The sequence below is a fragment of the Mytilus californianus genome, unplaced genomic scaffold (assembly GCF_021869535.1).
Source record: "Mytilus californianus isolate M0D057914Y unplaced genomic scaffold, xbMytCali1.0.p SCAF_6, whole genome shotgun sequence".
NCBI classification, from domain to species: domain Eukaryota; kingdom Metazoa; phylum Mollusca; class Bivalvia; order Mytilida; family Mytilidae; genus Mytilus; species Mytilus californianus.
The window spans coordinates 44,239,237-44,261,606 of NW_026262712.1; the positions used below are offsets into that span (position 1 = coordinate 44,239,237).

Sequence of the window (22,370 nt, forward strand, 5' to 3'; positions counted from 1 at the left end):
TTTCGTCGTTTTATGTTTTATAAAGATCACATTAACATTAGCCGTGCGTATAAATCATAAACCACACTTTCCATCGCTACGTGGTTTAAAACTCAGATAAATTAAACTAAATCCTCAGGTGTCAGTAGTTACATAAATAAACTTCATTTTCACATGGAAGTTAAACAGTCTGATGCTTGAAAATGCCATACTTAATATTTTTCGTTTGAGTTACTTTAAACTTAATATTTCAAATATGGTATGAATGAAAAAGAGAGGCCAAAGGGACATTTAAACTCATAAGTCGAAAATAAACTGACAACGCCCAAAAACGACCAAAAGACAAACAACAGTACACAAATGACAACATAGAAAACTAAAGACTGAACAACACAAACCCCAGCGAAAAGCGGGGGTGATCTCAGGTGTTCCGGAAGGGTAAGCAGATCTTGCTCCACATGTGGCACCCGTTTACTGAAGATGTGGAAAAAAACACAATTCTAATTTGAGTGTTGAGTTACCCTACGACTCTATTACTATATGAGACAATAATAAAAGAGTATTTTATCATGGAATTATGCATGATATAGCTTTCAAAAGGAGTAGAAATGAATGTAATGATTGGTCAGAATGCGTTTTAAGATATTTAAAAAACCACTGATGAAAAGTTTTTTATCTATTATAAATCAGAGCATGTGATCCTACTTTTCGTCAATCATTCCGCTTATATGATTGAAAGACTTTCGATTCATTATTTCAGAATATGACGAATTGTTTATTTTTTATTTTTGCTTGTACACCAAAATGATGCAGCATTAATCAATTTCAGTATGTTTAACCATTCACAACGTTGCCATGTACACTTTTAAAATAGATACCCAGAATGCATTAGATTCAGAAACGGTTAATCGACTATCTTTTTTGATAGATGTTCTGTCGATCGTCAGGATAAAAACAGAGTAACGACGAAAACACTTTCAAACTAATAACGGGAGTGCTCCGGAAGGGTAAGCAGATCCTGCTCCACTATTGCCATCCCTGGTGTCGCTCATGGTAAGTACACATTCGGTAATAAGTCTCACCTTATCGCATGCGATCTTTTGTAAGATAGCTTACTAGTAAATTCAAAAATGTTTTCCTGAATTTATATTGCAAATTGTTGGGCAACCAAACGCAGAAGGTTCTTTGTAGCGTTTCAGGAAAGGCCGTTCACAAATAAAACTATAATAACTTTTAATGAAATACCTGTCTGTAATTGTTTCCCGCGTTTCGCAACACTTAACAAACATGGCAAAGTTCTGCATTTACAGTATCATATAAGTAGAATAGAAACTTGGTCATATGATTACTATTATGAAAAAGAGTTGCTAAAGACCAATGCTGATACTATAATCTATATTAACATAAAGAGTGTGAATTGTATTTCTATGCAAAAATCTGTTATCCACTGTAAAAAGCAAAATAAAAAAAAAACGAAATTCAAAACAGAAAGTTACTTATCATATGGCAAAATCAAAAGCTCAAACACATCAAACGAATGGAAAACAACGGTCATATCCCTGACCTAGTACAGGCATTCCTTTGTGTAGAAATGTGTGGATTAAACCAGGTTTTATAGCTAGCTAAACCTCTCATTTTTGTAAGAGTACATATTTTGATATCAATGCCTGACATAGCTTTAAGTTTTTTTTAAAGCGCTTGGTTTCGCCTCGTTTCGGTATTACTATGCATTTGGTTTTCCATGTTATATATTTCTGTCCATTTGACAAAGTATTTTTTCGTTCGTTCAGGTGGTTTGTTCGTTCTTGGTTACGGGAAAGTTCAGTTTTTGTTCTTAACGAAGCAACATAAATTCATCAAATTAATATCCTAACAAAGAGAGGCGAAAGATGCCAAAGGGATATTCAAACTCATAAGTCGAAAACAAACTGCTGAGGTATGGGTTTTGCTCATTGTTGAATGCCTTATGTCGACCTATAGTTGTTAACTTCTATGGCATGTGCTATTTTGTGGAGAGTTGTCACATTGGCAATCATACCACACCTTATTATTTTTGTATTGACAATGAAATGGCAAAAAAAGAGAAAAAAAAAAAACAACAGAACACAAAACAGAAAACTAAAGACTGAGAAACACGAACATCACAAAAAAACGGGGATGATATCAGGTGATCCCAAAGGGAAAGAAACGAAATATAATTATCTTTTGTTTACTTTTCAAGTTCATATACATTTTTACATCAACTGTGACAATTTACAACAACTTTTATCAAAATAATGCAATTTCATTACAAACTTAACTCATGGCACCTTCATTTCACGTCCCTGAATTCAACAGTTCCTAGAAACACTTTATAATTCTGGGACTAACGATTATCTTTACATTATGGTATCGTTTTAAGCATTGTGCAATTTACTTTAAGTGCAACCAGTATCACGTAAAAACATCTTCTTCGGTAGTATAAAACATTGCTTTTCCTGGAAATTTTCTTTCATCGGAAAACCCATTTATCTCCCCTGTGCGCATGTTTCTCGATACAGCTTGAACAACCGACATGTAAGTTTCTTGTATCTTCAACTCGTGACCATACTTCTTCAATTCTTCTAAAATGTCCTGTAATTGAAAACAGCTGTGTTTAAAAAAATACAACGGAATACCAAAATATACAATTGAATACCAAAATCTGGCATATTCTTCAAATACTAGTAGGTCATTATTGATTTTGAACTTAAATGTCTTTGTATTGTGATTTTTTTAAGATGTAAATTTTCGAACATGTACAAAATGAAGTGATATACAAACGGGTAATAGAAGCATTGAAATGCTTATTAAAGATTCTTGTCCTGTTAAAATTTTCACATTTACACATCATTTTGATATCTTACTAAGACAGCAAATATAAATGTACATGCCTTTTCTTTTGTTATACTTCAGTGAGAAACAAACTATGATTAGGTGATTATTTTGCATTTCAATTAAATTTTCATCTGTGTATAAGTTATTAACAATATACTTGATTGATTGAATGATTGGTGTTTAACGCCACTTTCAGCACTATTGTGCTATTTTGTGGCGATCAGTTTTTATTGGTGGAGGAGGCCGGAGAGAACTACCGACCTTCGGTAGGATAACTAACAATCTTAGTCAAATGAAATTGGAGTCGAGCGCACCTGCCACGTGCGGGATTCTAACTTACAACCTCAGTGTTGACAGGCTAGTGATACAGTAGTTCGACTACTTAGACGACTTGGCCACTCACCCCCCCCCCCCCCCCCCCCCCCCTATGGAATTTGAAAGTAACGCTAAAAACACAAAAAAATCGGCAAATAGTATGCATCTATTGTCCTATTTGAACTCAATTGTATGTCCTACAGTTGAAATTGGTACAATGAAGATGTCAACTTCAAAGTATCATATAAAATTGTTTCATATTTCTATCAATTCTTCATATACACAATACATCTTGTCAAATTTAAATTACAAGGACGCCATTTTATGGTAAGAATTATACGCATTGTTTCCCTGTGAAGTTGACATTGGCACACTGAAGATGTCAATTTCAAAGTATCATATAAAATTGTTTCATATTTCCGCATCAATTATTCATATACACAATACATTTTGTCAACATAATATTACAACGACTATTTTTTATAGTATGAATTATACGCATGGTTTCCCTATGATTCAGATGCCTCACATTCATAACAGGTCTTTTTGTAAACTTCATGAATAGCTGAACATTTCAAATTATGTTAACTTAGTTAATGAGTTACTGTCGTTTCTGCAAGGTCTTCTCCTAGTGTTACATATATATTGTGAAACGTTAAGACGTTTATTGTATTGTATACAAATTTGTCATTGAAAGGAAGTGCATTTCTATAAATATACTTATTGATATCATTTAAAAAAAAAATTTCTCACCTGTGGATATCCAAACTCGTAGACTAGATAATTAGGGTCAAGTTGATGATGTAATCTCTTTTCCCGGACTGCATCATCTATGTCCTGCCCCATCCATAAATTTCTAACGGCTACCTATATAAAAAACAAATTGCATACTCAATAACGTATTTCGTAGTTCACCGTCTTGATGGCTTTAGTAATGAAAAATTTAAAGGTTTAGTCCCAAAAATAAACAATCTCTTGATAAAAAGTTACATTAAAAGCTGAGAATGAAATTACCTTTGAAATATCGTCACTTAACATTTTCTTGATAATCATTTGGCTGAATCTATTTCATGCATGTACGAAAACAGGAGCCTGGATAGATAAGCAACAAGTAAAAACAACCCTATAGTATATCTTGCTAAATGTGAATGCCTAGTTTATATAAAATAAAATCAACCTGTATATTTGTTGTTGTTATTCGAGATCCTCCTGCATTGCCGATAATCATTTTTACACTTCCGGTTTTCTTGTCAACAAAAATGGCTGGTGCCATGGATGACAAAGGCCTTTTTCCTGCTTGTACTTTATTTGGAACTGTTGCCTACAAGTAAAATGTAAAGTTAATCAAACAAAAACAAAATTAAAACCATTGATAGCGAGAACTGTAGTAAAAGAACGTCTATTTGTATTAAGTTTTAATCTACCATTAAGAGATAGACTTCTTCGCTTCTGGACTGGGCCTATTCTTCATCGGGTACAATCAAGGCCCAACGTTAAGATAACTACGTACATGCTAATATGTATGGTGTATCCCAAAGGGGTCACTGCTTAACAACAAAATCCCTTTGTGTGCCGCTGCATGATCAGTAACGGAACGACCATTTAACCCGGAGGGGAAAGAGGTATAGTTTTTCTCTACAAATTATTCTGATTCCCAACATTGAAAAAATAATTATTTTGATCAAACAGAATGAAAACAAAAATCTAGATCCGAGCTTTTGCCTTTAAATTTGATGTTCAGGTCTAGAAAAATTTCCTGCGCTTTCATGCCAAAAAGCCATATACATATTATACACACACAAACTTGCAGATTGTTCAAGTGGTCATCTTTAATCTAATATCCTTGGATCACAGTGATTCACTCAACACTAAACAGAGTGATTTTAACCATGTCAACATGTTCCAAATTGTATGCACGTTATGAACTAATATTTTACTAAAGAATATTATACAATCCATGCAAGTAACGAAGAATAGTTCAAGAACTGTAAAATATAACACTTTATAAATTTGGTGAGTTGGATGACTTTTCATGATGGATTCATCAGGAACGCTCAAACCAAAAATTTTAAATGTATACATACTTAATACTTGAGAAGCTGTATAACCAATTAAAAGGGAACCAAAATAAAAATAGCAAAATCTAGTTAACGTCAACTTTGCCTAAGTGAGTTGGGACCGTTTTTTTTTTATCAATTCTAATGTTTTAATCAACTGAGAATTTGATTGTTCGGAGATTCTGTAACTTTGAAAATCCTGGTCCAATACCCCTCACCCTAAACAATCATCCAAACTGTAAGTTGAAAATTGACCTGCATGTTCTTTAATCTGAATTCAAATGTACATTTATAGGCAATAAAAACCGAATCATTGATTTGATCACAAACATAAAATGTCGGCAAATACATTTTTTTTGTACATCCATAAAGGTGTCTATGTTTGTCAATGGTATAGATGCAAACTGACAAAGATATAACATTAATTCTAAAGTTGTGCATTGGATATGAACAGAAGATAGTTAATTTATGTTCTTAAAATATATAATGCAACATTTACCTTCAGACCGAAGAGATTGCTATCATCAAACAAGGAGAAATCCGCCATCTCGTTGTTCCATATTATTCCAGTGGTCTCCGAAACCGTTAAAGATCCGAAACTAATAAAGAAACAAGTGTGTGTAAATTTACTTTAACAAACTATCTGATTTTAAAGTAAACGCCATTTAGAAACAACAAAAAAACATGACATATAAATCGAAAATGTGGTACCAAACATAATTATAAAATGGTTTTAATTATTTTTCTTGATATTCTAAAGTCTACAGTCTTAAAAGAATAATAGAAATTGTACACAAACGGTGGATTCATCTTTGTAATTCTATTTGCGATACATCTAGCTTCGAATTATTGTTTTACTCTTTCAACTATTTTCTAAGTTATATTCTTACTATGTATTAACTGTGCTCGTTACGGATACAGCATCCCCTTCCGGACTTAAGACGCTGACATGCGCAGTGCCTTGGTCATGTGCTGCCTCAGTCGCATTTGCATAATATTCTATATCATGAGTTTTGGTAAGATCTATTTTTCCACGTAAATATGCAGCGAATTCTTCAGATATCATCCTTTCTACAAGCTAAAAATATCAAAATTGTATTTATTTTCATGTTTTTGATTATAATGAAGATTGGGATGTAAAATTATATCTAAAAAGTTAAATCACAAAATTACTGAAGTCCGAGGAAAATCCAAAACGGAAAGTCCCTAATCAAATGGCAAAATCAAAAACACAAACACATCAAACGAATGGACAACAACTGTCATATTCCTGACTTGGTACAGGCATTTTCTTATGTAGAAAATTGTGGATTGAAACTGGTTTTATAGCGCTAAACCTCTCACTTGTATGACAATGAAAATGTATATATTTTTGTTATGATAATTGTCCGTCGTATGAAAAATAACAAATTAACGAGCAGTTACAAATACCACAATACAAAAACAGCAGCGAAAAATACAAAGACATGTGGTGAAACTAGAAAACAGTTGTCATACATGTACAACAATAATTTTTATAGAATACATCCCATTATTACTAGGTAGATATCGATAAAATCGCAAAACGCATAAAAGATACCATGCATATAAATGTGTACGCCACACGCGCGTTAAGTCTTCAAAAGACTAATCAGTGACGCTGGAATAAAAACAAGAATGTGTCCATAGTACACGGATGCTCCACTTGCACTATCATTTTCTATGTTCAGTGGACCTTGAAATTAGGGTCAAAACACTAATTTGGCATTAAGATTAGAAAGATCATATCATATGGAACATATGTACGAAGTTTCAAGTTGATTGGACTTCAACTTCATAAAAAACTACCTTGACCAAAAACTTTAACCTGAAGCGGGACAGACGAATGAATGGATGGACGAACGAACGAACGGACATCCGGACGCACAGACCGAAAAACATAATCCCCATAAATGAGGCATAAAAAGTTAAAAGGCCAAATAGATGACTGATTATTGATTGGTGGTTTTTAAAGCCACTTACGGTACTCTTGACTACATCATGGTTTCAAGTTGTATTGGTGGAAGAAGCCGGAGTACCAGGAGAGAACTACAACATTCGACAGGAAAACTGGCAATCCTGGTCAATTGAGATCGGAGTGGAACACACGTGCTTCGAACTCACAACCTCCTTGTTGACAGGCCAGAGATCACTGTAGCGGAAATACTTAGACCACCCGGTCAACGAGGCCTTTCAAGTATCTCTAGTGTACATGTCGATGAAACATAGCATTGCTAACGTAATCGTAACGTGACCAAAACTTTTTATGTTTATATGTTTGCATAAAAATATACTATTATCTACAATAATTTAATTTAATTACCTCTTTCACTCCATCTACAAAATCTTCATCTCCAAGCTTAAATCTTTCCCCATATGCCAATTTGATTGCTTCGATCATTTTATGAAATGCTAACGCTTTTGAGGGTGTATCTTTCAAACTGTCTGCGTTGATTCCCATGCCTTGTAAGATCAAAAAATATTTGTTTAATTGAAAACTTGCTTATATTGTTATTGGAATGTACACTTATTTAAATCAATATGACTATGGGCAACTGTAGAAAATATTAGAAGAAATAGTATTTCAGTTGTTTTATCAAGCGTTAAACGAAAATGTATGCATGTAATTGGGATTATTACAAAAGCAGTTATTTTGCAGAGTTTATTGATTTGATGCATAAACTCCGTCTTTCATTTAAAAACTAAAGAAAAAAGTTCTTTTCGTTGACTTTATTCAGTTTGTGAGTGAGTCGGCCGGTTTAAATATCAATAAAGTTGTTCAAAATAAGCTTTGTTACTATAATAACGTTGTTTTACGGACACTTACATAATTTAACGAGGATCCGGGTGTGTTCCAGAATAGAGATTAAAGGACAAAGCATACAGAACAATAGGCCCCAAAAAAATAAATACAAAACGGACCAAGATTATAAAGAATAGAGCATAGTTGGGTGTTAAATCATAACGAATAGAGAATAATGAGAAAAAACTAAAACAGAGAAAAATAGTCTATATATGGTGTTTATATATCTCAACTTGTTCGATTCGCTCATGTTTGTAACAACGTATTTGATTTCAACGAAAGAAATCTTTGTATTACTGAAAAATTATTACACCAGGGTTTTCTATATCACAAACTAGTCAAAACATTTACTAAATTTTATCATCGGTACAAGGACATCATTCGTAAATATAAATCAACATGCAGACATCTAATACGTTCAGGTATTTCACATCCAATATTTTATGGTAATATTCTTTACAAAGCACAAACATGTCGGCATTCACCTCAAAACCTAACTAAACGCTTAAACAGACTTATTCGGAAAGGATATAGTTACGATACTGTTGTCAAGTCAAGGATTGCATATTTTGGTATTAATATTGATTCACTCATAGGGTCTTTGCATCGGAAATAAACACATTTATTCTAAAACCAGTTGTTGGCATGATACGGGTTATGTTCTTCTCATATATTTTATGATGGTATGCTACTAAACCCCTAACGGGAGGGATTGTACTTGATTTTCATATGATGAAGACATAATCTTTCAATCAGTTTAATTGAGGTTTGGAGCTGGCATGTCAGTAACTGCTAGTAGTCCTTGTTCATTTATGTATCATTGTCATTTTGCTTAGTTTCTTATATTACCTTTTCTGACATTGGACTCGGACTTCTTTTAAACTGAGTTTTACTGTGCGTATTGCTATGTGTTTCTTTTTTCTACATTGACTAGAGGTATAGGGGGAGGGTTGAGATCTCACAAAACATGTTTAAACCCGCCGCATTGTTGCGCCTGTCCCAGGTCAGGAGCCTCTGGCCTTTGTTAGTCTTGTATGTTTTTTTAATTTTAGTTCATTTATATGTTTTGGAGTTTAGTGTGACGTCCATTTTCACTGAACTGGCACACAATATTATTTAGGGGCCAGCTGAGGACTACCTCCGGGTGCGGGATTTTCTCGCTGCATTGAAGACCCATTGGTGGCCTTCGGCTGTTGTCTGCTCATTAGTCGGGTTGTTGTCTCTTTGACATATTCACCATTTCCATTCTCAATTTAAAAAATTTAAAGAATACAGATATGAAGACGTTCTCCTCAAACCCCACCCCATCTCACTCAAACCAAGACCCTTAAAACTTGGGTATTCAGTAGAAGAAAGCTAAATCCAGTTCTTAAATGTTAACTTCTATGTCATTTGGTCTCTGGTAGAGAGTTGTCTCATTGGCAATCATACCACATCTTCTTATTTTTATATTAAAATTCCAAAGGAACATGAAATAAAATAAGTTTCAAGATAAGATCAAAATAAGTAAATAGTGATAAAAAAAATGTCAAACCTTCAAGAATTTTCATTGTAAGACCCATAACAGGTCCTCCGCTTGGAGCGCCATGGGTGAGCAGTATCATATCTCCTAGGTCAATCTGTATTCCAGAACTTTCTTTCACGGAATAGGATTCAAAATCTTCTTTTTGAAATATTCCACCTACACGAGTAGTAAAAGTAAAATGTCAAAGGTTTGAAATACAAGATAGTTTAAATTGACTTTCTTTTATTTATATTACGCTGTCTTTTTCATTAATTCGCACATTTGGAAGCAACATGTTATTAACCTAAGTCATTTTTGTCAGTAAGCCGATGATGTCCTTCGAGCTTCTTCAGCCATTGTTTACTCCATATCCAATAAAAACTCAAAAAACGGCATTTCAATATTAAATAAATTGATTGATTGGTTCGTGTTTGCTTTACGTCAAGTTGCAATTAATACATAAGTAAGTTCCTGTTATAGGGGTCGACAAGGATGAAGGGCGGGAAAATTCGGAATGTCACCAATGAATAAACACAATAGCCTTACTGTCGTTATGGGTACGTTGCTGTTTCAAGATTTCCTATTGTCTATCCTTGTCTCAAACATTTTGCGTAGTATTTGTTGATAGCTGACATTTTGTTGTTCGCTAAAACAAGAAGTTTGAATTTGTTCAAGACATTTAATCATATATATTTTTTTTATAAATATCATGATATTATGAACTAAATAGCATACTGACAACTGACCTAAATTCTTGATTTCCTGTGCCATAGTTTCTGCGACCTTGCCCTTATACATGTAATCAGGACCTACATCTGCTAGCTGTTTGTAAGTTTCTGCTAATTTGGGCCATTGAACAAAGCTTCCTTCTGGTAAAATTTGCCCCGTCTTATCACAGAATATTTCACTGAAAAATAGAAGAAAAAAAAAATTTTCAAATAATTTCATATTTGAATAGAGAAAGAGAGACTAGAAAAGAATTCATTTATAGGGCAACAATCACAAGTGTATGTCTAAATGAAAATTTCGTTGAAGTTCAATATTTTGAGGGTATGTTTTACCTGGAATATTCACATTAAAGTTACACCATTTTTATCACTTTTCCTTATTTTGATTACGACTATGCTGGTGCAAATAACATGTTCATGTGCTGACGCCAACCAGGAACATCGTTGTTATATCTTGTAGTGTTTTATCATTTGAGGACTTTCATATTGTTGGCACATCTTTACAAATCTTCTATATCTGTATTTGTTTGGACACAGTCTTCGCCATATTCATATGGATGTATTTTAATTATTGTGTTTTTGCAGTGTTGGGTTGCTATCTCATTGGCTTTTTATAAACTCCACATGCAAAAGTACAACATAACAAAGTATTTATAAAATACTTAATCAATTGTAACAATGGAATACAAATATGACGTACGACCACGAGAGAGATCGTCCCTTTGATACATTGAACGTATGTGGAAACATAAAAAACGGGGTTTTTTTTCCCATACTATAATAAATCTCTCTTCCTGAAGTAACGTAAGCATAAAACGTTTGAACAATTTGAAATGTATGTTACTGAAATCCCGATATTTATTATTATCGCTATTTTACGAAATTTTCCTTTGATCTTACTGACTGATAATTTCCTTTCTCAGCACAGTAGAGTGATATGAAAAATTATCGCTAGAAACTAAGGGCGCACGTGCTGTTGTCAATGAAATTTACAACGTCGTCATAGGTAAAATAGCGATAAACAGATTATCATTGGTCATCTCAACTCGATTGCTTTTCTCACTTTCGCCGTACCGGCTCAAGCGAGAAAATCAATCTCGTTGAGATGACCAACGATAATTAATCTATTTATAAGTATAGTTTTTGTTTTGTACATGTAGATAATGATAAAACGGTAGTATAACCATTGCATCAAAGATAAACTTAAATTTACTGAGGGGTATAAAGAGACAACCAATTGTTATTCGGGGGGAGGAGGATTTTTATAGATTGACTATATATTTTCATCTGCTGTTACGCATGCTTATTTGCACTTTTGTACACGATTGATTCCTGCACTTTGTGTTGCATGCAAGGTTTTTTTTTCATTTTCCGCTCCAGGCCATATTCTTTTTCAAAATCCTCCTGCCCCCTCCCTTCCCAGAAATCAAATGATTGTCCTCTAAAGCATCACATATATAATAATACCATATGTAATTTTCTATTTTTTTAAATAAATTATAATAAACTTTTTTTGAAGTATATAAACTGAAACATACCCAATTCCCCGTATTTCGCAGACACTATTAGTAGCAGCCATTACGCGCTTCATTGCACGTTCTACGGCATGTGAAACGTGGAATCCATTTTCTAGGAGGTCTATCGATGGTTCGAATAATCGTTTCCATTGTAATTTTCCATATCTTTGATGTGCTTTCCAATATGTTGCAATTTCACCAGGAACAGCAATGAATTTTGGACCTGAATAATTAATATACAAGATGCTGTAATTCTTTCTAAGATAGCATATTAAGTGAGACGTTGTTTCCATCGAAATTGTTAAACATTCAGTATTGCATTCTGAAACGTTCGAAAAGGACATCCTCATACATTGAGACATGGTCCCAATGTCTTAAGCTATATAAAGCAAAATACAAAATTGTTTCTAGAGCCTTATGCCTTTTCTTTTTACTTCAACACATGTATGTTTCTAGAGCCTTTAACCGTGTCTTGCTATATTTTAGAGCCTTCCCCATATCTTGTTACATCCTTAAGACATGATTGTGTGTTTCTAGAGCTTTATGTAGATTTTAGAGCCTTTCCCGTGTCCTGTTACATCCTTTAGACATGAGTGTGTGTTTCTAGAGCATTAACCTTACCTATGTACCCAGATTCGTTGACAAATGTTTCTTGTGAAGAACTTAAAGGTGCTGTCTCTCTTCCATCTATTACTAATGTTTTCTTGTTCTGCGCATCGTATATAACCATGAAACAACCTGCAATTAACATGTGTATCTCTTAATTTTCTTTACATTGTATCTTAAAATGAGGCGAACGATACCAAAGGGAAAATCAAACTGATGAGTCGAAAATAAACTGACAACGCCATGGTTAAAAAAAGACAGACTAAAAGACAACCAACATTACACAAAACATAACATAGAAGATTAAAGATTGAGCAACACGAACCCCACCAAAAACCGGGGGTGATCCTCAAGTGCTGCAGATCTAACTTATTTCTTTTTTGTCGAAATGACATTTTCATTTTTTTCATTATTTTTTTTTCTTGCTTAATGATATACACATGCTTATTTAATTCTTCTGCAATACGTTTATTTACTGTGCAGAATCTTTTCTCTGCAGAAAGGAAGGAGTCGTCCTGGATATACATGAAATGTTTGCCACTAGACGTAATCATTTTTGTCAAATAACATGCCCTTCAGATGTTGATTCGATTTTGCTAGAATTCTCATTAACTTGATATACATTATTTAGTTTTTAAAAACCTGTCGAAACAACTGGTCATTCATATCGAATCTAATTTCAATATGTTAAGTTCTTTTTTTCTGTACTGAAATTAAATTACATGTATATATGTTTTCGATTTGCTTTTTGTTATTTCAGAAATAGGGGAATTAGGGAAGACCGAAGATAAGTTTTAACTTTCTAAACACGCTTATTTTTTATGTGTTTTTTAACAATCCAGTGGTTGTTTCTTTCATCTGTATATTTATTATTATTGATAGCAGATCTTTGGTAATATCGATAAGTGATTTTTCTTACACTTCAATCGATTTGATATGAGGGTGTGGATTGGGTTTACAGAGAAGGAATAATGTGCAAAAAAGTGCAGAATAAAGGGTAAAGACGTAAAGAATAGAGAAAAATAGGGAAAAAATAAGAATAGAGAATAATGGGGTGCTAAAATGTAAAGAATAGAGAATAACAGGTAAAATATATAAAGAATAGAGAAAAATGCCATAAAAATTAAAGAATACAAAAATGAAGGACCACCCACCCCCTCCCCCAATCCAGACCCTCTTATATATATTTTTGTAATCGAAAAATCATCACATACCTCCACCTATCCCCATGCTATGAGGTGCCATGATACCGTTACACAACAGAGTAGCAATAGTAGCATCGACAGCAGATCCACCGTCTACTAGTACGTCCCTGAAAGAAGAAGTATTGAAAATATTCAAAATGTGATATTAACACCATATGAAGAATTATTTGCTACTAAAATCCATATATCAAAAGAAAATTTATACGAACTTGCATACAAATACTCCCTGTAACTGGATAACGCACAATAATTTTTGTCCAACAGATCTCGATATTTTGATATTCCTTGTAACGCAGCTGCTGCGATACTTATCTAGCTTTACCCATGTTAAGAATGAACTGTCATAAAATATTTTAAGTTAATTATTTTGTTATTTGGAGATTTTGGTGTTGATGGAAAATCTTTGATTTTTTTTCTGTTTTTTATAGACACCTGCATAATGTTGACTGAATGCTGCCTTTTAGATGTAATTTGGTTATTTTTGTTGGGTAACTTGTCTTATTTACGTTTATCCTGCATTGTCTTTATTCCTATTAAGCTGAATACAAAATCCTTCTAAATTAACCTTTTGCAGGTGTTATTTGTAAGTTCGTATAAATTTTCGTTAAATATATGGATTTTAGTATAGTCATTTAAGTTCTGATCTGCACAATTATTGATCTATGGAGGTTCTATTTAAGAAATATAATTTTTTTTTATTATAAATTTGATATTTTCCATAAGAGTTCATTCCAAAATATGAGAAGTAAATTACAAATTAAAAGTAATTTTGACTATACCAGATTAGTTAAAACTGAACTAGTGATTCATATTGCATTTATGTATCTTTGCTTGGTAAAACGTACCTTCCAATTCTTGAACAAACTTCATGATCAGCAACAACCGCTCCCTTTCGTACTGTGATTTTTCTAGGCTGACCATTTCCTCCCTTACTCCCAAGAGTAGCTGCCAAAATTATCACTATAACAAGTGCCAATAGAAGACTGGCTAGCAGTCCATAAATTACCCATCGGCGCCTTAAAAATCGTAAAACTTTGTTTTTACTTTTTCGCCGGTCTTTCTTAGATGAAGGTGTTGATGTTATGAAACTACAAAAGTGTAAATGAAGAGGATTCAGAGTTTTGATGAATATTTCTCATGAGCAACACTGTGTTAAAAAAAAAGGTTTATTATCTGAAGAACAACTGTTCTCTTATGGTTGTGGCTTGTTATCTATTTCTTGCATGACTAGATATTTCTCCGAAAAAGTAATACGAAAATCTGCGTTAATTTGATTGGCTTATCCAGCATCTTAAGATAATATTACGGCATTTCCATTGGCTATTCGTTAGGTCATTGATGACTTTCAAAGGTTAAGACGATGTACATTTCGTCCATGGCAACGGACATATGTGATTTCTTCAATAATGTGCAAAACACTCACACTTTTCACCTGACAGTCTTCATTTTGTCAAATTTTAATACATTCTGAAGCGTACTGAAAGTCTTAAAATGTCTGATATTAAAGTTTGACACCGGAAAAGGACACATGACATCATACTGGTGTGCCAGTGCAAAAGACTAGATCAACGATTTGCGGAGTTTTTAATTTAACACAAAGATAGTGTTGACCATAAGAGAAATACTAGTAAGTTTAACAACTTGTGAGTATTGGATGTCGCTTGACATCAACTCTCGTTATTTAATTTTAATAGTAATAATAAACTCGCCGTTGGCTCGTTTATTATCATATTATTATTTATGAAATTAAATAACTCGAGTCGATATCAAGAAATATCCCATTCTCACTCGTTATGAAACCTATTAATATTCACTGCGTATAATTAAACTTCATATCAAAATGCCAGTTTATGGTAACAATCTAGTATAACACATAGCTCATGCAACGAGTAACATTTTTTAAATGTTAACCACTCGTATTGTTAAATCAATAAAAAATACCCCAAAAAAATCGATACTTTCAAGACAATACTAACATGTTTGTATCTTTCAGAAATCAAGAGCTAGTAATTCAATAGTTGTCGTTTGTTGCTGAAAATTATATTTGTTTTTCGTTTATTGTTTTGGACATATATCAGGCCGTTAGTTTTCTCGTTTGAATTGTATTACATTTGTCATTTTGGGGCGTTCTATAGCTTACTATACGGTATTGGTTTTGCTTATTGTTGAGGGTCATACGGGGACCTATAGTTGTCAACATCTATGTCATTTGGTCTCTGGTGGAGAGTTGTCTCATTAGCAATCATACTACATCTTCTTATCTTTTTTTATAATAGAACATTCAGTATTATTATTTAGATAACGCGTATGTGAGAGGGTCATATATAAGAGTGTTACTCATATATTAAAGCATTGTTAACCTCGAAGAATATATAGACATCACTCTATTGTTGAAGACTTTTGAACTTTTGATGTATTTTTTGTTATTTTGACCGTTGGGTTGCCGTTTCACTGACGTATATCCCGCATCTCCTCTTATTCGTATAAACTCGTATGCACCAAAATGCGTCCTTTTGCACAACTTATCTGCGCTAGGAGTACGTTTGCGCCACTAGTTTTCAAAATACTTAGAATCATGTGCGCCAAAAAAATAAAGTATACATCTGTGCCAAATCTACAGACATGAAAACCAACGTCGTGATCTGTTGTCAGATGAACTGCCAGTGGTATCTTTAAAATAAGTGTAAAATAACCTGTTTATTTTTTAACTATATTGCTGCTTTTTTATGCTTTTTTATTTTATAAATATAGTACTTTACGGATAATCAGTCAATTATATCATAAATGCAGTTATAAACATACAAACATCATTTACTTAAAGCCCGTTTACTTGTTTATAAGATGGCTTCTGTATCACTCGCTGTGTTCGATATAAGAAGTACAATTAAGTTACACATCGATTTTTTGGCGGAGAACGAACTCAGTGTAAGGCTCAGACAGACATTTTTAGAAGAAAACAAACACAAACTATACAAAAGAGAACCAATATAAAGTGTATCATTCGCCGAAGGGATAAATAATCTTTATAGTTTTAAGACTTTTTTTTTAAAAATAGAACGGAAGAAGATTTATTTCAGATTGCATGGATTGGGCATGCACAAGTAATACCGCGGTGCACGTGATCATGAACGTTGATTTAATGCCCCTGATCCATGTAAAGTAATAATTCGTGCACATACAGTAATTGATCGTGCATGCGCATACATTAATTAGTCGTACGCATGCAAATAAATCGCACCAATGAATGAATTATAGAAGCGTAAGAACTTTACATAAGGACTAAGATACCCGAAGTTTAAAAAGATATGATTTTAATCAAAAAAAATTATAATTAATTTGCGAAATTGAAATATCATTTACATGTGTTTACATATTTAAGAGTGTTAGTCACACATACCTGCTGTCCTCTGCTCCTGTCATGTTTGTAACCTGTAAATAAAATGTCATTTTGCCAGGTTAAATCATGTTGTTTTAACTGTACAATTTGCTTGTGGTCATATTTCTATATATAACTTTCAAAATAACCTAAACTATGAACGTGAATAAAAAATAAAAGCGAAAAATGAAACATTTCTCTTTGATGGTGATAGATGGATGGATGGTTGTTTAACGTCTATTGAAAAATCAAATGCATATTAAAACAAGACTTTATTTGTAAGAATATTAACCCTACTGTGTACTAAAGCGGTACACTAAGGAGACTCTAAAACGTGCTAGCTAACAAGGTAACAGTCTGCAGGAGGCCATATCACCTTTAACAGGATACATTACTCTGACCTCGAGCCAACCAGTTTTTGCTTTGACTCCCAAATGTCACGCGTTTAGCGGAGAAGCAGCAAATATCGATTTCCAATTTTTTGGTTTGACCCGACCGTAATTTATCGACGAAACACTAACACGAGAGTCACAGACCACCGATGCGGTTTCTTTTTAAGAGATCTTTAAAAAAAATAATAAGTAAAATGAGAACCGATACTTATATGTTTGAAGCATTCAGAGAGAATAAAAAGATGCAAAGTTAACATGTCTTTACATGTTCTTCGCATACTAATTTTGGAATATTATCCGAAGACTTTGTGTCCAGTCTTTAAAATGGGGAATATTGAATATATTGGAATTATCCGACGACAATTTTGACACTGGACGTTAAACAATCAATCAATCAATCCGACGATAACTCTTTACTAGCATCAGTCTTGTTCAATATATTCACCGTAGCTTTTTCACTCCTTACTAAAAGACAATTGTCAAACTTTCCTGATATTTTAAGATTGCCAAGCTGGAAATGTTTTATATCTGACGGGAAATTTGAAATCATTGTGAAATAGTTGCATGGTCTAATTTGAAATTGTGTTTTTCGTATGTTTCAAAGATGAGTAAAAAAACAGTTGCGCTGTAATTTCTACCTCACGTTTTGTTTATCTGCAATGTTTGCTCTCTACTAGCTGTTACATAATTTGATATATTTAAACTTTTGAAAGGGCGAAAGCACGATAATATGTCGTGACATTATTGAACAAATTTGCATAAATTAAAGTAAATATACGCACTAGTTTTACAATCGTGATGATGAATAAAATCAAATGTGTAGAAATTTTGATTTGAAATTTAAACTACATCGATCCTTGTCCTTTTGTTTTAGGTGGAAAGTTATCGCTTTGTCAATTATACAACGCGTCTACTTATTTCTACATTAACACAAAATACCAGATACATACCTAGCAAGCTTAACGTGTCCAACTGTAAAAAAATATGTCTCACATGTATATTTTCTTGACCGATTTTATAAGCTTTTAATGCCTTAAGGATAATTTAAGAATAAAACAGGTTAATCTGTTTATTATTATTTGAAGACCAGACTATGAATTATTGACATGATTATAAATCCTCCAGACATGGAAGTTCCAGTACAAGCTATTGTTGAATTGTGTATTTTAACTGGGGAATTGCTTTTGGCGCACGTGTCTTTGACCTTTACTACATATTGTGGGACCGGTTAAACCTGCTTGTGGATATTTTCAGATTTTGAAACCAAGTTGATGAAATATTTGTTTACTAGTGTTATCACGAATTAATGCATGATTAAATATATTTTTTTATAATATGTTCATAGTTGGGTTTTTTTTTTGTCAATATTCTTTCTTCGTAAATCTTTTTTACAAAAATGTGTTAATACTTTTCCCCCTACTCTCAGCTCACAATCATGGTGTATTGACGTTGCAAGTTTTGCACAGTTTACATGAGGGTGAGGATGGGGGTATACAGAATAGAGAAAAATGGGCAAAATATATAACGAATAGAGAAAAATGACCCCCTCCCCCCCCCCCCCCCCCCCCCCCCCCCAAAAAAAAAAAAGAAAAAGAAAATCAACAAATCAAAGGATACAGAAATGAAGGACACTAACCAGACCTTCTTACATATAAATATAACATTTTATTTGTTGTTCGGTTAAAGGAATATGATCGAAGGAAAAGATGGACAAAAAATGAATTACTCTAAAGAACAATCATTTACGTTCACCATCGTGTTCATTTCTTCTTACATTAATATGTTTGTTCCGAATAACAAACTAATAAAATAGGCATTATATATTCAAAAGTTTAAGTCACTACTGTCGTTCAATTAAAATTGTATATCCAAACTGATTAGTATATATTACGTATTTTACATGTCTTCTTACCTTAGAACGAACTTTTCAAGTCTAGTTGGATGTTTGCAACGTGATGCATGCAAACACGACAAAATTGATACCTGATCCTAACTTAGCCAACAAGATCAAGTAGCCTCAATAACCACTTTCTGGTCAATTTGAATTTCCAACGTGGCGCAAACACGACAAAAATTCATACCTACTGCTGTCAATACTTACTATCAGGCCAATTTGAACTTTTCCAACGTGGTACAAACACGACAAAAAAGTCATACCTGACCCTAAGTTAGACATCAAGATTAACTTACCTCAATACCTACTATCAGGCCAATTAGAACTTTTTCAACGTGGTGCAAGCACGACAAAAATTCATACCTGACCCTAACTTATTTTTACAAAAAAGATTAACTTACCCCAATACGTATACTTTCTAGTCAATTTGAACTTTTCCAACGTGGTGGTGCAAACACGACAAAAATTGATACTTGATCCTAACTTAGTCAACATTAGTAGTTTAAAGATGACCTAGATATGACTTCTTGGCCTGCTATTTATTTTAAAGAAATTGATGACAAAATAATTTTGACTGAGATATGGTTATTTGTTGTGTGATACGGTTGTGATTTGTCTTCCCAGGACAATATAACTGGTAACTTTCATTATGTCCACTTCACGCTCTAGTTTTTCTTTTGTATGTGTATCAATGCATCTGGCTCATTTGACTGTGATAAAAAAATAATAAAACTATGATGTTCCATGATAATTAAGGTATTGATAATATAAATAGAAAAATAGATCTTAAATTCTAAAAGTAAATCCATTGATATAACTTCGCGTTATCCACTAACCTGTCATGTTTCTGACTGATAAATAAAAAAAATAAAAATAGAAAAAAGTATTTTATTTTTTTCTGTTGATTATCTAAGATTGAGTGATTCATGAAAACGCGTATCACTTTAATTGCATGTAGTTGAAACCCTGTTTGTTCTATCTCGGAGCACCTGAGATCACCCCCAGTTTTTGGTGGGGTTCGTGTTGCTCAGTCTTTAGTTTTATATGTTGTGTTTTATGTACTATTGTTTGTCTGTTTGTCTTTTTCTTTTTTAGCCATGGCGTTGTCAGTTTATTTTCGACTTATGAGTTTGAATGTCCCTTTGGTGTTTTTCGCCGCCCTTTTTCTACCCTTTTACCACAAAAACAAGTGTTGCTCATACAAACATCAAGGACTTATTCGGTTCATTGAATAATTGATGGCTGCGTAGCGTCCAGTGGCAAATATTAAACGAAGGACAATAACATGTTAATGAAACACGAATACTAGTATACGCTTGTTTGTTCATGGCCGACACATTCAGTTGGATTTTGCAATATCCCCCTACCAAGACACCTTATTTTTCTAGGAATTTAATATAGTATTAAATATTTTGATGGGTTAAATTTGACTTAACTACCAACAACTTTACTTTGGTCATGTGGATCAGTGAAAAATGCAATTTTATTTCTTGAAGGATTTATTTCTAAACTGGGTCATATTCTAGAAGTTGTAATCATATGTTTGATTAATATTTAAAAAGTGATGACATGACGGCCGTTACATTGGGTATATTTCGTCATTTCTCCAAGGATTGATTTCAAATTAAAAACATATAAGATGAAGCCGTTTGCGGCCAATTCGAAATTCGCGTTTTCGCGTTATTGCCTTTGTATTCCAAAGGCGAAAAAGGGAAAGCGAAAACGCAAAATTGCAAAATGAATTCGAAAACTGAATTTGATTTCGCGTTTCCACCTTTTTGCGAAATTGAACGCCCCGGCTTCCAATGTAAATAAAGCGGAAATGAGAATTTATTTTCTAGGTAGAAAGGAAACTTGACATGACCACGGTCAACTTTTTAATCCTTGAAACATGTATATACGCTTTCCTTTTTTTCTTTCATTATTATTAGATATATATTAGGTAATTACTAAACACAACAAATAGTGTGATGACAGTATTTACACTTACACGTATTCTCAAAGCTCTTTGAGTTAAGTTTGATTAATCAATTACTGATTTATTAACCCAATCAGATAAATAGGAACTTGAACTGTGCTGAGCTGCTGTTTTTTAAATAATTTGTTTTGTCCGCACAAAGAATGATGTGGTTTTAATATCAGATTTGTGACTATAAGAAATTCTATCCTTGAGACGTAAACTAACGATTTTGGAGATGGAATAGGTTGTTTTAAGTTTTTAATAGAGTAGCAGGCGTCTGCTAAAATTGAAACAATTACTTCGAAAGTAGTATGATCACCATCAAGCCAAGTTAAAGATTGTTTTTTTCTAATCTGCCTACAGGCATATATTGTCACAACTATAACAGACCTACCCTTCTTTGGATTAATCCTTACTGTTGCTGTAATATTTGTCACTGTACGATAAACATTCAGAAAGTGCGTACAATGTATACATGATTGTTTTTAATTTTAGATGTGTTAATTAAAAAAACTTTATCTTTGGGCCTACATGTACCTTCTCTTTTGTAGATGATATTAGTTGTTTGAAACTTAAAACACAAAGAGTAGCAGGCGAACAATAAAACTGAAGCTATTACTTAGAAAGAAGTATGATCGCCATTACACCAATGCAAGGAATGTATTGTCGCAGATACCCACACGTAAATTAACACAGAAAAAGTAGATGATATATATAAAAAAGAAGATGTGGTATGATTGCCAATGAGACAACTCTCCACAAGAGACCAAATGACACAGAAATTAACAACTATAGGTCACCGTACGGCCTTCAACAATGAACAAAGCCCATACCGCACAGTCAGCTATAAAAGGCCCCGAAATGACAATGTAAAACAATTCCAACGAGAAAACTAACGGCCTTATTTATGTAAAAAAATGATGGATAACAAATATGTAACACATAAACAAACGACAACCACTGAATTACAGGCTCCTGACTTGGGACAGGCACATACATACAGAATGTGGCGGGGTTAAACATGTTAGCGGCATCCCAACCCTCCCCTAACCTGGGACAGTGGTGTAACAGTACAACATAAGAACGAACTATAAAAATCAGTTGAAAGAGGCTTTACTCATCAGATGGATAAAAATACAAATACTACAAACACAAGTGAA

At 33.3% G+C, this 22,370-nt stretch overlaps 1 protein-coding gene across 1 annotated transcript; it reads right to left on the reverse strand.

The window, feature by feature from the left end:
* Nucleotides 1–2,174: 2,174 nt before the first annotated feature.
* LOC127706176 (glutathione hydrolase light chain 1-like) lies at nt 2,175–11,996 on the reverse strand. The gene is made up of 9 exons (XM_052210616.1): nt 11,799–11,996; nt 10,279–10,439; nt 9,563–9,709; nt 7,549–7,688; nt 6,098–6,285; nt 5,707–5,806; nt 4,328–4,471; nt 3,904–4,017; nt 2,175–2,592 (listed from the first exon to the last, which is right to left on the reverse strand). The coding sequence occupies exons 1-9, from the start codon at nt 11,849–11,851 to the stop codon at nt 2,413–2,415; spliced, it is 1,227 nt and encodes a 408-aa protein (XP_052066576.1). The 5' UTR covers nt 11,852–11,996; the 3' UTR covers nt 2,175–2,412.
* Between the last annotated feature and the right edge of the window lie 10,374 nt (nt 11,997–22,370).

Coding starts and splice junctions, on each gene's coding strand:
- LOC127706176 (XM_052210616.1), bottom strand. CDS start 11,851: ATGAAGCGCGTAATGGCTGCTACTAATAGTGTCTGCGAAATACGGGGA. Junction 6,286..7,548: donor TTGTAGATGGAGTGAAAGAG/GTAATTAAATTA, acceptor TGATATTTTTAG/CTTGTAGAAAGGATGATATC. Junction 2,593..3,903: donor ACGAGTTTGGATATCCACAG/GTGAGAAATTTT, acceptor TTTCAATTACAG/GACATTTTAGAAGAATTGAA.